General features: G+C 40.7%; 1 protein-coding gene across 3 annotated transcripts in view; it reads left to right on the top strand.

Moving 5' to 3' along the window:
• Nucleotides 1-17,496, top strand: part of ZNF609 (zinc finger protein 609) — a 197,553-nt gene that overhangs the window by 140,967 nt on the left and 39,090 nt on the right. For all 3 annotated transcript variants that reach the window (XM_065940079.1, XM_065940078.1, XM_065940081.1), the window contains one exon: nucleotides 3,128-3,353. In XM_065940079.1, coding sequence (XP_065796151.1) covers nucleotides 3,128-3,353 — 226 coding nt within the window. The remainder of the gene's footprint in view (nucleotides 1-3,127; nucleotides 3,354-17,496) is intronic.

Below are 17,496 nucleotides of genomic sequence, written 5' to 3'. Positions count from 1 at the left end.
GAATAGTAGAATTTGAAATCCCACAAAGTCACCTAGCTTATTAGATGAATATCACAGAGCTGCTTATTATGCACTGTGGCTTAATGTAGATTATAGATGTGACCAAACAGTAATTAGCAGAGCTAGAGCTGTAATTAAACATTATTGTGCTGCTCTGTGATTTCTCCTTAGATTTCTGTTGCAAAGTAGAAGGAAATTGAACAGTAGTTCCAAATCTGAAGGTGCATTTCCTCCCTTCTCCTCATTCCCAAAAATCCCATTTAACTAATCAAATAGTTAAGTAAAGTCATCCTCACACAAACAGATGCTGAACTCTACTTAGTAACTTATTAATAACTTCGATTAGTAGGAGTAGTTTGACGTGCACACACACATTAATCAGCTTCTCGTGTATTAATTCTGTTATTCTTAGTGATCAGTTCAGCTAAGTTTCTTCTCTTTGGATATTTAGGGTTTAATTTAATTTGCTTGAATACAACAGTGGTGTTTTTGCTTACATCTTAGATGTTGTTTTCTGAATCTGTCAGTATAGAATTGGGAGCTTAGCTTTGTCCAGAATGTCAGTGGCTTATCTTTTCCCTGGCCTCCCAGCAGTACTGAATAAATTAACAGGAAATGAAACCACTTCTAGAAAAGAGCTGCCCTTGATGGCAGAGAGTGTGTAGGTGACTCCCTGGGGACTTCCTTCCTTCTCTGATTTGGATTGCTGCCTCAGCAATGGGACATGTTGGCAAGAGGTCTTGCTCAAGCTAGGCAGTCAGAGAGTTCACAGGAGTGACCTAGAAGGTTTAGGCCAATTTCTTTGTTCAAGAAAGAGGACTTTGCAGGAATTTCTCTTGCTAGTAGAAGAAAGGTATAGAAAAGGGGATGGATTCTAAGCAAAGGAAATGCACATATTAACTAACTCTGAAGTTACTTCTATCTCAGTTCTTCCCCAAGAGAAAGACCCGAGAAACAGAGGCGAGGCCAAGAGTAAAGATGATCTGAATACTCTCTAATTTCCCTTTCTGATAATTCTCATGGGTGAAATCTCTAGGAAACTTTCTTTCCAAAGAGTTAGTGAACCACCATCTAAAAGCATTCCTGAGAGGGCTTAATGATTAGACCCAGAGTCTAGCACTACACAGGAGTAGTAGGAAATCCAGTTTATTTTTTCTGTTGTTCTTACCTTCAAATCTGTGCTTAGACATTTTTTAAAAGAGTTTTTCAGGGATCTAACACATCCCAAGAAGGTTGTCAAATTGAATTATAAATGCCTGATTTTCAGGAGTACAAAAGACCAAAAATGCCTCTTGGCATTTATCATTATGCAGGAGATTCACTGGACAGGCTTCCACTTTCATTTAATGAAAAGGGTGGAGTTAGAAAGTACAGGGTGGATGTGTGTAACCACAGACAGATAAGGATAATGTTTTGGCAGCTATTCAGGGACCAGAATTAATCAGAACCAGTGTCTTAGCATTCTGTGGACTCTGATAGAGATGATCTGCAAATATCACTTGATTTTTAAGCCAAGAAGTCAGAGCTACTTATAGAGAATGGATTCAATACTCAGACCTTGGTTTCCAGGGTAGTGTTTGAGGCCAGGAAGATGTTTGTGTTTAAAATGAGGGAGATGGATTATAGGTGGAGTGGTGGTCACGCAGTAAACTATTTCAGGACCAGAGTGCTGTCGCAGAACTGTGCAGCAGCTTTGATAATGGGTACATGGGTGCCTCAACTCTGAATGTGGGCCTGTTGAAGGCGTATAGTCAACCTGGTCTTTCACAAGGGAAAGAGTGTTCCCATCCTTGGCTCCTCTTTTTTAGGTCTTCTTACTGCTATCATACATAATCTTTAGGAAGGATCAGTGTGTACTGAGTGCCTTTGCATGTGCCAGACACTGTTTAGTTAGGATGTGGGCACTATTAACTCAGAATTGGTACTTTGTCAACCTGATAAATGCTAGGGTTTAAAGAATTAAGGGATTATTGCTCTTTGTTACAACTTTTAACTCTAGATGTGTTCATTTCTTCTTGGAATCTAAGTAAAATTGCATTCTTGTGAGAGGGTCTAGTTTTGGTGGTAGAGATTGCTGGTTCTTTTGGGGTGGGGGACTGTGCTGGGTCTTCGTTGCCACATGCAGGCTTTCTCTAGTTGCGGGGAGCAGGGGTTACTCTCTAGTTGTTGTGCACCAGCTTCCCATTGCGGTAGCTTCTCTTGTTGCAAGGCATGGGCTCTAGGGTGCCAAGTTTCAGTAGTTGGGGCATACAAGCTTAGTTGCCCACAGCATGTGGGATTTTCCAGGACCAGGGATCGAACCCATGTTCCCTGCATTAGCAAGCAGACTCTTAACTACTGGACCACCAGGGAAGTCCCAGACTGCTGGTTCTTGTGTTTGACTATTCTTATGTATGTGTGTGTATTCAGCTTCATGTGCAGACTGCTGTGGATTGGCTTCTGGGTAGTAACAGTACCTCCTGTTTCTTCTCTGCACATTTGATGTTAGATTCACACTCTGAAATGTCACTGTCATTAACCTATCGTTATTATAATCTCTATGGGTTAGAAACCCCCATCAGCCCTCCTGTAACTTTTAAGTACGTTTCCTTCTACCCAAAGATGAACTAAAGCTCCAGTCTTCCTGGAGTGGCATTCCTAGGATATGGATATTTCTCCCTCTCTTTATCCCCATATGTATTCTTGGATTTTATACCTGATTAATGTATTACTTGTTGACAGGTTGCAGAGAAGCTGAAGGGCAGCAGTAGAACAAGCCTCAGAAGCTGAGCCTTTTCTTTCTCGTCAGTCTGTGTGCTCTCTTCTCTTGCTGTTGAAGTCTGGCCCTGATTCTCTCTCAGTAGATTTTTAAAAGAGACAGTTTTCTTAATACACTTTTAGCCAAGCACAGTTTATGAGGAGGGCCATTAATAAGACATGGAGCTGCCCCTAGCCCAGGGTGCACTCATCTAAACCACTTAGATTTATAGTGGTATCATGAGCTAGAACTTGAAAATAAGGACTAAAGTCTTGTATTTAAAGCCCTCTGCTTTCTGGCAGGAGAGGATGTAGGTCTAGATTAAATACAGAGAAGATATTTCCTGTAAATGTTCTTGCAACTCATCTACTGCTTTCTCTTCCCCCACAGATGGAGTCCCCTGTGTCCACACCAGCAGTGCTGCCACTGCACCTTCTGGTGCCCGTGGTCAATAATGACATCTCATCCCCCTGTGAGCAGATCATGGTTCGTACCCGATCCGTTGGGGTCAATACATGTGATGTGGCTCTGGCCACAGAGCCCGAGTGCCTGGGCCCCTGCGAACCTGGGACAAGTGTCAACCTCGAGGGCATCGTGTGGCAGGAAACCGAAGACGGTAAGTACTACATGTGGCTTTCCTGTACCTTCTCAACCTTCTTCTGTCAACAAGGACTTATGGTTGTAAATAATATCAAGTATTTATTAGGAGTCTCATATGACCATCGTTTGCTGGTGATACCTACCCAGAAGATTATAGCCAACTTCTCTATAAAATTGCTTAGCTTCTAGAGATTGTCAGTTTTTTTAAATTAATTATCTCCCCTTCATAGCCATTTTTAAGCAGTCGTTTGATAGGTACTGGCTGTAAAACTCAAACTGTATCTATACTGTTTCCCTCTCTATCATTTTATATGGGAGAATTTGAATATACATGAACTTTTGGGTCAGGTTTGAAGAGAAAAAGTAATAAAAGGGCAGCTGTGGGAGTCAAGGAAATGGAAAACAGTCTTAGTATTGACTCACTGAATATGCAAGTCTTGCCTTTTTTAACACCTGGAGGCACAGCCAGCTCCTTCCTACTAGTTGCCTCATTGCCCAGCCACCCACACCACTTTATGCATCTGTCACTTAGTACAGATTTTATAGGCCTAGGCAACAGGGAACTGTTTACATGGTCTTGTTTTCAGGCATTCAGTAAGCAGTTGGCTCACTGGAGGGTGCTGCTTCTTGTATGTTCTGCTTGTCCCTGACAACAGAATCTCTTCTGTTTTGAAAATTTGTTAACCTGAAAAATTAGGGGTGCAAAGGGACTTAACCAGATATTTTAGATCCCCTTGGTACCATCTATGGCAATTTGACTTCGGAATACATTCTTTTTATAAAGAATCCAAGTCCTTGTCAAAGAATGTGTGGTTAGAGAGGCTGGGCCTCAGAGTCCCATCAGGTCTTTGCATCAGTAACCAGGCTTTCAAAGCGTCACCACTCTGAGGAGTTTAGAAGCCCAGAGGAGCACAGCTAATTATCTCTGATTATCATAAGCTATCTTGTCAGTCTGCCCATGGAAATTCAGGCATTTCATTTTAATCATTCCAGTAAAAAAAAAAAAAATTCTGTTTCTCTGAATATTTTGTTGTGATTCTGTTTTCCATGCAGTAGGCACTGATGTGATACAGGTTAAGAATTCTGTGTTCTTGGCTCTCTTGTTGTTAGCAATATAGTAAAGTTTCAGCTTTCAGAATAACATTGCTGGTGAGGTTTTATTGTGTGTCTGAGACCATAATGCAAAAAGAAGAAGAAAATAATCCCATTGTGTTAGAAACTGTGAAGAGAGAGGTTGACCTAGAAGTTGACACTGTAACTGTGTATACAGTATACAGTCTGGAAATCACAAGTGGCTATCTCTGATTTTAAAAATGCCGTCTGCCTATGGCCACATGTCTGAACAGCCAGAGTCTATTGGAATTACAAACATATCCAGATCACAGCTCTGAGCCACCAAGCAAACTTCAGGGCCTGTTGCTTCAGTATATTGAAGATCAAAAACATCAATTTCCTGCCAATTTACTGTATTCCACCCATCTTTATAGTAGTGATTTTCTCCAAGGGCAGTATACTTTTCATGTATGTAAACCTGATAAAAACTGTGAGAATGAGGCTAATAACCTTTTCCCTCTCTTGAGAACAATGGTTACCTTTTTATCTGGGGATTCTTGTTCTCCCTCCCTGCTAGGGGGATGTTAGCATTGATTTTTTTTTTAATTGTTCGTTATGAAAGACTCTCTGGTTGTCACTGGCAGCCTATTAGCAAGTTCCCCTGTTACACACTTTCAGTGTACCCTGTGTACCTTATTTCACAGTACTTACCACAGTTTGTAATATTGTGTATAATTACATTTTTCTGTTTTTAAAAAATATTATTTATTTATTTGGCTGTGCCAGGTCTTGCAGCATGTGAGATCTAGTTCCCTGGGCAGGGATCGAACCCAGGTCCCTTGCACTGGTAGCACGGGAGTCTTAGCCACTGGACCACCAGGGAAATCCCAGCATTTTTCTTTTAATGTCTATTTCTTCCACTGTTCTAAAGGTTCTGTGAGCTCGGGGACTCTGTTTTGCTTGCTATTATATCCTCAATACTTAATGCCAGCCCTCACAAATATTTATTTGAATGAATGGATGCTTACACCATCTCATTGTCATTTCTGGATCTATGTTAGTATATATGTAATAGATACCATAAACTCAGATACTTTCCAGAATTCTATACCTTCTCTGAAACTCAAAATAAATATTATTTTCACCAAGCTTAAGATCATTCTAATTTATTTAAACCTGTAAGGTGTTCATTCTCTGAGTACTTTTAATACTGTATTTTTCCCTACTTACCATATTGTGTTTTAGGGCTTATTCTTCTTTTTGTTTCATCCCAAGGGAAAGAGAACTGTTCTGGAGTGATACACTCTACTCTTCTTTGCTTTCTGGCCATCCCAGAGGACCTTCACCTGTACTGTCTGTTGGCAAAGGTCTGAATTAGGATCAGAGCTGGTTCACATTCCTTTTCATCTTTAGATAACAGAGATTTCCTGCAAAGATCATTCTTGTCAAATCTAGAAGACCTAGTATACTGCGTCCATTTTCAGGTTAATAGTAAGAACTATATACATATACTTTAAAAAAAAAAAAAAGTCCTTCCTGCCATGTAGGTTTCTTGTCTGCTACCCCAATTTTTTATACTTTCTGTGTCTTTGCCCAGCAAACTACTGTCTTCAAACTGAAAAGCCCTTCTGCCTTAGAGATAAACTATAAATGCTTGGCCTCCGAGGGGAATGGAGGGTCCTGCGCTCCCTATAGAACTGAGCCCCCTTGCAGAGAACAGGTGTAGGGGTCATAGCCTGAGTTCTTCCTGATTTCTTTGCTTACCTATTCTGCAGTGTTGCTTCTTTCTTTCCTATTTCTCACTATAAACTTTACCTTGGAGGCATTTTGAAATTCCTGCAGATCTCATCTCTTTTTAGGCTATTTGTAACTCAGCTGGCATCTACAAAGATCCCCCTTAACTAGGCTCAACTTTAGGACTGTTAAGAAGACCCAAGTGTAACCTGGACTCTCTTGTCTTCCTTTGCTTTTTTGAGATGTATTCTCAGCACTTATCCAGAGGTCTGCTTCTCCCTGATTTCACCTTGTCCTACCTTACTTCAAATAGAAATAACAGGTCCCAAGTCTTTTTCTGGTTCACAAATCTTACCTTAACCCACGGTCCTGGCAACAATGTATAAAAAACCTCCATGTATAAGACCTTATGCTTCTGTTGAGGCAAAATTGCTTACTGGCTTCTATGTTTTCTTTTTTTTTTTTTATGGTATTTTTAAAGAAAGGCAGAGCTGACTTATTAGATAAGAATTCCAGGAAGTCCTACAGATTCTCCTTCCTAGACTGCAGCACTAGGTCGAAGGCCATCACTAGTGATATATTTTACTTTAGCAATTGTGCTTTCTAGACAAATTTGTGATATACTGGAAAGAGCCCTAGAGTGAAAATCAGGAGACCTCTATGTTTCTGCCACTACTGTTGTGACCTTGGACAAATTGCTTAGCTTCTTTGGACCTTAGTTACCTCATATCTTGAGTATAGTTGAATTGGATGACCAATAAGGACATATCCAGGCTTGTAAGCTATTATAATCTACGGCTTTAAACCTTGAAATCAGCATGAATTCAATACTAGTTGACTAGGGCATCTTGAAAATGAATGGTTTCATATGCCAATCACAAGAGTGAAGACTGAAAAATATTAATACCATTGATGAAATTTTATTATACACTTGTTTATGTAGAACAGAAAATTAATCTGCTTCTCTTGCCAGTCTCAAATTCAGGAAATCTCTACCTCCCATTTTTCAGCCCCCAATCCTAGACTGACAAATGAAAGAATTCACAAAACTGAGCTGTTTTTGATGCAAGTTTATGCTGGCTGACATAAAATGAGTTTGCAGTGCTGCTTGGCAATCCCTTCATCTCTCTATTACATTTGCATTCCACAGTACTTACTTCATTCTCAAGATTTCATCAGTCCAGTTCATTCTCTCCTTGTGCTCTTAAATAACTAAGATCAAAGCCATCCACCTAAGTCCTCTAACTTCCCTCTTCTTTATTAAAGTGTATTTTTCGTATGCTGTTACTTCCTTTTTCTCTTATTCCAAAGATTGTTTAACTTGACACCTTGAATTTTATCTACTTTTTTCTTCATCTTCATGCTTTCCTCTTCTGTTTAAGCTCTTTCCCTCTTCAATACTTCCTTATAGTGAAAATATTTTCCTCATCATTGCTACCCCTTTGAACAACTGACCCCTCCGCTTTTCTTCACTTCTTGCTATTGCTGTTTTCAGTCTCTTTTTACCTGCCCAGTATCATCTAATGTCTTGCTGTCAGATTTCTCCTGCTACCATTTGACTGAAACATTTCTCATACCACTGATCATCTGCTTTCCTAAGGTCATCTCTCCGCTCTTCCTAGGCTTTTAGAAGCTCTGCTATTTATTCATTCTCTGAACTCACCTCTCTTCCTTTTGTAATATTGCACTTCCCCAGATTTCCATATGTTTCTTTCTAAATTGGTTATTCTGTTTGTTTTGTGTCAGCCCCTCTTCCTCCTTGTATTCATTAGGTCGGAAACTCCTGATGGGTTTTAGGATGCTGAAGTATTGGTCATTTCTGTCCTAGTGTCCTCTAGGGTGGGACTGTGGCAGCTGGTGCCCTAGTCCCTTTCCTCCAGACAAGCAGCTTCATCCAGGGTATGTTTCTTCATTTACTATGTGTGCTCCAGTGGGGAAAGTTGAGGAAACATTGAGTTAAGATTGGAGTTTGGCTGCTAGAAACAGAAAATGGTGTAATGTACGAAAATTCTAAAGGTAGGCAATCTAAGGCTGGCATGATGGCTTCAGTATAATCAATGTTCCAGGCTCCTTCAAGTTATAAGTAACTTATTGTGAAATTGCTAATGTAGCTGTAGCTATCACATGTACTCTTCAGGCTTGAAAACGAAGGAGAAAAGTAAAACAGCATCTGCCTCCCACCTAATCCATTTCCCTTTGTCAAGCTTTTGAAAAAGTTTACAAACCCCTGGTTTTATGTATTACATCTAATACACTGAAAACCCCATCAGACCACTTAAATTTTTTCCCCTTTCAGTCATCTTTTATACTTTAAAGAATTCAAGAAACTAGTTTATTATATTTACCCAGACACTTCACATTTCTGTTGTTCTTCCTCCATTCCTAATGTTCTGAGTCCCCTCTGTTGTTTGCATTCTGTCTGAAGATTCTCCTTTATTAATTCTTTTAGAACAGGTCCACTGTCTATTAATTCTCTGAGAATGCCTTTATTTCACTTTTATTCCTAAAATTTTTTTTCTTATATAGAAATCTAGGTTTACATTTCTTTTTAGTACTTTAAAAGTGTTTTACTTCCTTTTGACTATCATGATTTCTGAGAAATACACCTGTAAGTGTATTTAAGTTGTTCCCCTCTAAGTAATATGTTATTTTCCCCTGGTTGCTTTCAAAGCTTTTCTGTCATTTTCAGCATTTTGATCATGACGTGTGATGTGTCTAACATGGACTTCTTTGGGCTTATCCTGTTTCGGGATTCACTTAACTTCTTAAGTCTGTGAATTTCCTTTTTCCAAATTTTGGGAGTCTGACCTTTACTTCTTCAGACATTTATTCTGCGCCATCCTCTTTCTCTTCTTCTAGGACTACAGTGACATGAATATATGCAACCCACAGTTCCTATGTATCTTTTCTTCTTTATTAGATTATAAGATGGTTGAGACCAGAAACCACATTTTGTGTGTTATTTTATTTCTCCCAAGAACTAATTCAGTCTTTACACAAAAAGTAAAATAACCAGTAAATATTTGATTAATAAAATTGTGCTTGTACCCATGTGTTCTAGTGAAAATGAAGTCGCCAGTCGTGTCTGACTCTTTGCGACCCCGTGGACTATAGCCCACCAGGCTCCTCTCTCCATGGGATTCTCCAGGCAAGAATACTGGAGTGGGTTGCCATTTCCTTCTCCAGGGGATCTTTCTGACCCAGGGATCGAACCCAGGTCTCCTGCATTGCAGGCAGATGCTTTAACCTCTGAGCCACCAGGGAAGCCCAGTGTATTCTAGGCATGTAGGTAAAAATAGTAATTTTTTATTAGCCTCTCTTGGGCTCATTTGCTATGTATTGATCAAAAATAATGAGGGATTTTGTAAGGTATTGAATACTTTCTTTTTAAAAAAAAAACAGTGACTTCCACCTTCAATCTTTTGAGATTATATAAGTCAGAGATAGAACCTTCAGACATTTTCAGAGGAAATGGTTTGAAGTTATTCTCTGAGGAACAGTGAGCATGGAGGAACCTCAGAAGCAGTCGTAAGGGGTGAGAGGTGTTGAGTGGGCAGGCCCCAGCTCCACCTCTGCTACCCAACCAGATGCAATCCAGAGCCATTCTACTTTTGGATGATTTATATGTTAAGCTCCTTTGTAAAACTATATTTGAGGAGGATTCTGCTGTTAAAAAAAAAAAAAGTTTTGATAATCATCTGTCTAGGTTCACCCTCCCAACCCATGTAGAAAACCTTCTTAAAACATCTCTGAAATTGGTCTGATCTTTAACAGAATATCAGAAAGACAGAAGTTGTAATGCTTTAAGACCAATTTTTTTAAATGGGGTATAATTTTTTTTTTTTTAAGATTTACTTAAAAATCTTAAGTAAGTGCAGCAAGTGGGGGTTGCTCTTTGTTGCAGTGTGCAGTCTTCTCATTGTGGTGCCTTCTCTTACTGTCAAGCACAGGCTCTAGCCCTGTGGGCTCAGTAGTTGGAGCATGAGGGCTCAGTTGTTCCAAGGCATGTGGGATCTTCCTGGGTTAGGGATTGAACCCATGTCCCCTGCGTTGCAAGGTGGATTTTAACCACTGGACCACCAGGGAAGCCTTAAGGCCACAGTTCTGACGTGGGAGGGAGTAGAAATCCCTGGTATGCCAGAGGGTATAAAAAGCTCTATGATAAGCTTGCCCTGCCTTCCAAAGCTGAATTCTAGCTTAATGATTTAGTGGGTAGGAGAAAGTTTTCGATTTTTGCGACTGGAAAAGGTTTTGTCGTATACACGCACAAAGATGGAAAGTCTGTGCATCCCCAGCTCCACACCAGGGTATATATTTCAGTCCAACAGCTAGGAGTGTCTGCAGCTGTTTAAGGTGAGTTGTTTCAAAGAGTAATAGTGCTCTAAAGGCATAGTAGTACAGAACAAATACCTCTGAACTAGAGTCTGGAGAGCTGGATTCCAGAACAGATTATACAGTTAGCAGGCAATGTGATTGTGGATAAGTCTCTGAACTTCTCCTGGCCTGAGATTTCTAATTTATGTGGCCTTGGGCTAGATCTGTCCTGTCCAGTGGAACTTTTTGTGGAGGGAAGAGACTCTCCAAAATGATAGTCTAGTGACACCTAGTCAGTCTAGCACCTGAAATGTGGCTCACTGAACTGAGGAACTGAATTTTAATTTTTATTAAATTTAAATATTCTTTTTAGCTAGTGGTTTACCATATTGAACTTCATGGGGGCTAGGTGGTCTTTAAATTACAAATATTCTGAAAGTGTGTATGTGCTCTGAGATGGAAAGAAAGGTTATCTATGGAAGAGGATGAGGGCAGGTAAACAGGTGATATCTACAAGACCCAGGGTGACTTCTGTGTACTGTGGCCCCTGTTACCTAGCCGAACAGTTGGCCCTACTTCAGACTCTGTGGTTGAGCCCTGTACTTCAGTCTGTGGGCCGAAGTTTTCTCATTATCAGAGTAGTAGGCAGTGGTTTTGCTTAGCAGGAAGTTAGTTTGCCTGTGGTAGCTCCGCTGAGAACCTGCTTCAGCGCTTCTTCATCCTCATCTGCTTACAGATCCCAGCTGTGGGTCTTTGTTGTTCTCACTAAAACGAAGAGGCTGTCCATTAATCTTGCATGAAAATGATAAACTTGATAGTTACCCTTGGTTTATTCTCTGTGATTCTGATGTAAGAAAGTATGTATGTGAACTGTGAAATAATCTAATTTGAGATATTTGTACTGAAAATTGGGGCTCCCCTGGTAGCTCAGCTGGTAAAGAATCTGCCTGCAATGCAGGAGACCCTGGTTCTTTTCCTGGGTCAGAAAGATCCCCTGGAGAAGGGAACGGCTACCCGCTCCAGTATTCTTGGGCTTCTCTGATAGTCCAGATGGTAAAGAATTCACCTTCAATGAGGGAGACCCGGGTTCGACCCCTGGGTGGGGAAGACCCCCTGGAGAAGGGCATGGCAACTCACTTCAGTATCCTTGCCTGGAGGATCCCCACGGACAGAGGCGCCTGGTGGGCTGCAGTCCGTGGGGTCACCAAGAGCTGGACACGGCTGAGAGAGTAAGCGCAGCACCCTGGAAAGTTCAGATGGGCCTCAGCTGCTGGTCTGTCTTTCTCCTTAGCTTCATCAGTACTCTTTCACCTCCGTCTCACCTCAGGCAGCACTCGCCTAGAGAGAGATGGTGCACAGTGACCGGGATTTCCCCACAGCTTAGCCAGTTGCTTACCAGCCTGACTCCTGCAGAATCAGCTGTACCCATAGCACAATCATAGAGTCTCGCAGCCATTGTCTGGCACCACAAATCTTCATAGCAACAGACCACCACATGGCAACAGCAGACACACAAAGGAAACATTAGGGAAATCAATACTTAACTTTCTCCCAGCGCCTCCTATACGGCAAAGCAACAGCCAGCACATTCTTCCCACCTAGCAGTTTACTCCTAGGGGATGCTTTAGGGCAGTTACATGTTTGTACACCCTGTGATGGATCGTGTTATCTGTCCACTGTCATATATTTAAATCCCAAAGCCCTAAGGAAAAAATTTCTGTTACAGAAATTTTTTGAGTTGCATTTTGCAAATTGCAAAATAAACTAATCTCCAAAGAGAGAGATTCTTTTGTGCACTCTTACCTACCTCCTCCCTGCCCGCCAGCAAAGGACAGTCAGGCAACAAGGTGGCCAGGATTTGGGCTTGCCAGATAGGCAAGGGTTATTTCAAATGAGATTCTTTTGATATTTCAGTAACAAAAGCTTCTCAGATGTGCTCAAAAAAAGACCCATGTTGTTACTAATGCTGTCCTTCAACAAATAGTTTATTTAGTTCCTGATACTTCTGTGTGAACCTCGGTAAGTAATACCTAGGTAGTAAATATAGTTCTGGTCTAAATTGGGGGGCTGATCACTATCCCCATCTGATTCAGGTTTGACGTATGATTCCAAGGGAGAAAAGACCTCATTAGAGACCCTCTCATTTTCTTGCCCAGTTGATGAGGTTATTTAACTGGTCTGGGATTTAGTTTGCTCATTTGTAAAATGCAGAGGTTGGACTGCAAAGCTCTGTGGTCCTTTCTGTTCTGATATTTATGATTCTCTGATCATTTGTGTGGAACAGAAGAGGGATTGTCTTTGTTCATCATTGGTTGTGGTGAGATCTGCTGGAAGCTGTTGTCGTACCCTCCTGTTTCAGTGCTAACAGTGCTGCTCAAAACAGGTCCTGGCCCTGCCCTGATTGATAAAGCCGCTGTAACAATGATGGGCAGAAGCTGTTAACAAACTTGGCAACTAGCCTTTTTCCTCCCACAGTAGTTTCAGACCAGTTTAGACAGAGCTTTGCTTGCAGGTCGCTGCTGCTGCCTCTTAATGACACCAGTGAGATTCTCACATTCTTTCTCTCTCTCGCCCCACACCCCCTCTCTGTCTCTTGACTACTCTGTGAAATGAGAGGCTGTTCTCTACCTCTTCTGCTACTTCATTATCCCATCTCCCTCAGGCTTTACAGAACAAAGAAATCATAGGGCATCAACTTTGTAATTTAGGCAGCTGGAGATAATTTCCCCAGGATAGGGTGGGTAGGTAGATGCTTCCCCCTGGCATGAGGCAGCCCTGCTAAATGGCCATGTGTTTTGTCTGCCAGGCTTGGGCTTTGTTAGGCCCATTTAGGCTCCTCTGTATTTGAGTGAAATTATAGTGGCAAGCCAGGCCCATGTACTTTTAGAGGGTTAGGGGTTAAGGAAAAATGGAAAGTGTGTCATTTATAGGCGCTGCTACTTGCTAATTACATAAGGAATTTCTGTTTAAACCACTGTCCCTGTGCTTACTGCTGCCAGATCCTTTATTTCCCTCAGTTGCTGCCTTCATGGCCTTCTCCATAGCAACAAGGTCTGTGACAAAAAGGCTATGGTGAGAAATTGAGCAGTTCCCCTCCCACAAGTTGTACTCTATTTTCTCTTTAGGATGTCTCAAAAAAGCCTGAAAGACTGCTATCAAATAATTTTCTACCCCCATTGAACTCATAATCAAGTGAAAGTTTTAACCCTGAACTAATTCAGTGAACAACCTGCTTTCTCCTTATTTGACTCTGATTATTCCCATCTTTTGAAAATTTTCCCATTTCATTCAGTACACTTGGAACACAGTACATCTTCCCATTTAGCAAACTCCCCTCTGCTTTGTAGCTTTTACTCTGCTCCTTTGAATTGTTGTATTTTTTAAATCTACCAAAATCAAGTATCAATATGGAGAAAGAAAGTGGGAACCCCACCCTCACATGCTGGTACTTTAGATTCCAGACTGGTCTGCCACGCTGGAGGCTGGACAGACTGCCTAAAGGATAAAACTAGTCTGCATTTCAGCTGATCCTGGCACTGATCTACAGGCGTCACAAACCCAAAGTTTTTGTTTTTATGTTAATAGACCTTATTCAACAATAATATAAATATAAGTATCATACAGGTCCTTGAATTTTCAAGATTAGTGTTACCCATTTTGAACATAAATAGAATATGTATTTTCTTTTGTGTTTCTATATCCTTGTAGCTGTTCAACATTATGCCAGTGAAATTCATCATGTTGCATGTAGTTGTACTTTGTTTATTCACTTTCTTTTTTAAACAGTATTCGGTGAATATTGTGTGACTAAAACACTACTTATTTACTCGGTTGTTGATGGACATTGGGTTGTTTTCAGTTTGGAGCCGTTGTGAAAAGTGTTGCTGTGAAAATTTTTGTACATGTCTTTTGGGGGAATATATGTACACATTTCTATTCTGTATATATTTAGGAATGAAATTCCTAGGTCATAAGGTAAACGTGTGATCAGTTTTAATAGATGTTGCCAGTTTCCCAAAGTGTCTGAACCAATTTATAACTCTTACTTCCAATTAGAATCCTGGTTGCTCTGTATCCTTGCCAACACTTAACATTATGTCTTTTTCATTTTAGCCATTCTAGTTTGTGGGTAATGATATCTCACTATAGTATTAATTTGCATTTCCATGATAAGTCATGAAATTAAGCATATACTTATTGGACATTTGGAAATTCCACTTTATGAAGTACATGTTCACATCTTTTATCTATTTTTAAATTGGACTGTGTGTTTTCTTCTTACTGATTTGTTAGGAGTTCTCTTTATAGTATGGTAAAGAGTCCCCTTTGTTAGATATACATATCATAAATATCTTCTCCTGTTTCCTGCATTTTCTCCTAATGGTACCTTTTCATGAATGGAAGTTCTTTGTTTTCATAAAGGCTAGTTTTTTTGGTTTCATTTTTTGTTTGTTTTATAGTTAGTGCTTTTTATGTCCTGTTTAAGAAAACTTTGCCTTTCCCAAAGTAATGAAGATATTCTGCTTTTTTTCCCTGATTTTATTGTTTTTCTTTTCACCTTTAGATCTGTAATGTATCTGAATTTGATTTTTGTTTAGGATGTGAATAAGGAGTCAGGATTCTGGTTTTTTCATATGGATACCTAACTGACCTAGCACCTTACTGAAAAGACCATCCTTTCCCCCACTGGACTTCAGTGTCACATAAGTCATAAATCAACTGATATATAAGTGGATTTATTTCTAGGCTCTCTCTTCTGTTCTAGTCATCCATTTGTCTAGTCTGTGTCAGTGCTACACTGTCTTAATGACTATAACTTTATACCTCTTGCTATCTAGTAGTGTAAATCCTCCAACTTTATGGTACTTCAGCCTTGGCTGTTCTTGGCCTTTGGCATTTCCATATAAATTTTAGGATCAGCTTGTGAACTTTTACTTGAGGGGTGGGGATGGCGAGAAACCTGTTGAGATTTTGATTGGGATTACATTGAATCTACAGATCAATTTAGGGGCAGACCTAAAGTTTTATCCTTTTATTTAAGCTTAGTATTACTCAGTTGGCAGGTGGTGCAAAATCAGAGAAAGTCAGTGATATCACTTGAGGAGATTGTTTAAAATAGATGTTGGCTACCCTCCCCCACCACCGCCCCATGCTCATATTCTGAATCATCAGGTTCAGGATGGAGCTTGGGTATGTTTATTGTGAAACAGTTCCCCAAGATTTATGATTTGCTGCCATCACCACTGTTCTCCACCTACCTTGTTGGCAAACTACTGACCTAGACTATAATCTCCTTGGCTAGTGGCAGTAATTCACTGAAGCTAGTTAAAATCTGACTTGTTTAAAATCTGACCTGTTTAATCAATACCACTCTGCTATTGGTGGACTGCCATAACAACATACCAAAAGTTGGGGTGACTTAAAATGACATATTTATCATCTTATACTTCTGGAGGCTAGAAATCAGAAATCGAGGTGTTGGCAAAGCTATGCTGTCTCTGACAGTTCAAGGGGAGAGTCTTTCCTTGCTTCTTATAGCATCTGGTGTTTGCCAGTAATCCTTGGTGTCCCTTAGCTTGTAGGTGACATCACTCCAGTTACATGGCTTTCTTTTCTTTTATCTTTTGGCCACACCATGGCATGTGGAATTTTAGTTCCCAGAACCTGCACCCCCTGCAGTGGAAGCACCGGAAGTGCAGTCTTAACCACTGACCCACCAGGAAGTCCCTCACATGGCTTTCTTTTCCCTTTGAGCTCGCATTTTCTTCTTTGAGTGCATCTGTCACTGTGTCCAAATTTATCCTTTTTATTAGGACACCAGTCATATTGGATTAGAGCCCACTTAAATAACCTCATTGAAACTTGATTGTCTCTCTAAGGACCCTGTTTCAAAATAAGGTCACAATCTGAAGTACTGGGAGTTCAGAGTTCATTAGTGTACCTTTTTTTTTGGTGGGGGGGGGGGAACAATTCAGCCCATAACAGAGGCCATCGAAAATTTCAGAATAATTATTGTCACAAGTTAGAAAAAGGAAGGAAATCTAGAACTGCACATACTAATGAGAGGCATTGCTTCCCAAGCCAGTCTGGGCAGAAGAGCATCCACCCCCTGATCCCAACTGTTCCTCTCCTACATTACTTTCCCCCGATCCCCTCCTTGGCTCTGAGATCCTCAATGTGGTTCAGTTCTGCTCTGTTAACAAACCCTGAAAATGCCAAGTGGAGATTACCAGCAAGACAAAGAAGCTTCGGCAGTTACCTACCTCTCAACCTCTAGCTGAAGAGGGCTAAGGAAAAGTACCTCTTGTAGGCTATCCCCTAGCTATGTTCTTATCTTGATTCTCCTACTAGGTCTTAAAAGCAGTAAAACTGTGGCCAAGTGTGATTCCATCTCAACCCCAGGCAAGTGTTTCCTCAAACCTGTCCCACTGAGATGATACCTTCCTTCTTAGACCCAGAGGTTTTCAGATAAAGACTTCAGATGGACAGCCGAAGGCATGATGGCCTCTCTGAACCTCCTCTCACTATGGGTATGCAGTGTGGTTGCCTTACCAAGAAGAAAAGGAGGGTGTGAGATTTAAGGGTGTGGTAAAGCAGCCTCTGTTAAACTTACACAGTTTTCATGGTGTGGGAACTTGTAGGTGGGAGGAGGAACTGTTAGATCTTTAGCTTTCCTCCTCAACCTCTTGGTCCCCATGGTCTGGGGGTGGAGTGGATTACACTGAGTAGATGTTCCACGTTGGCCTTACATCTCTAATGTATACTTGAATATAATTTTCCTGCTTAGAGTTTTAGCAGCATCAGATCTACCTAACCTGCTCCCCTAATTGGTACTTGCCTGATAATGGTTTCAGCTGGTCTCTTATTATTTTACCTGAATTTCTGTGGAGAGAAAACACCATAGTCATGTGAAAAGGGTTCCAGGCTGATGGGTATTACCTTTGTACTTTCTTTGGCTCACTCTGCCCCAGAGGATCCCAGAAATAAAGGTTTAAGATTTTTGTTTTCTGTCATTCTGAGAACATCTTTGCTGCCCATTAGAATTTGGGGGCGGGGAC

This window comes from Muntiacus reevesi, chromosome 7, assembly GCF_963930625.1.
Source record: "Muntiacus reevesi chromosome 7, mMunRee1.1, whole genome shotgun sequence".
Taxonomy (NCBI): Eukaryota; Metazoa; Chordata; class Mammalia; order Artiodactyla; family Cervidae; genus Muntiacus; species Muntiacus reevesi.
Note: the sequence above shows the minus strand (reverse complement) of the source record. Positions and strands in the feature narration are given on the sequence as shown.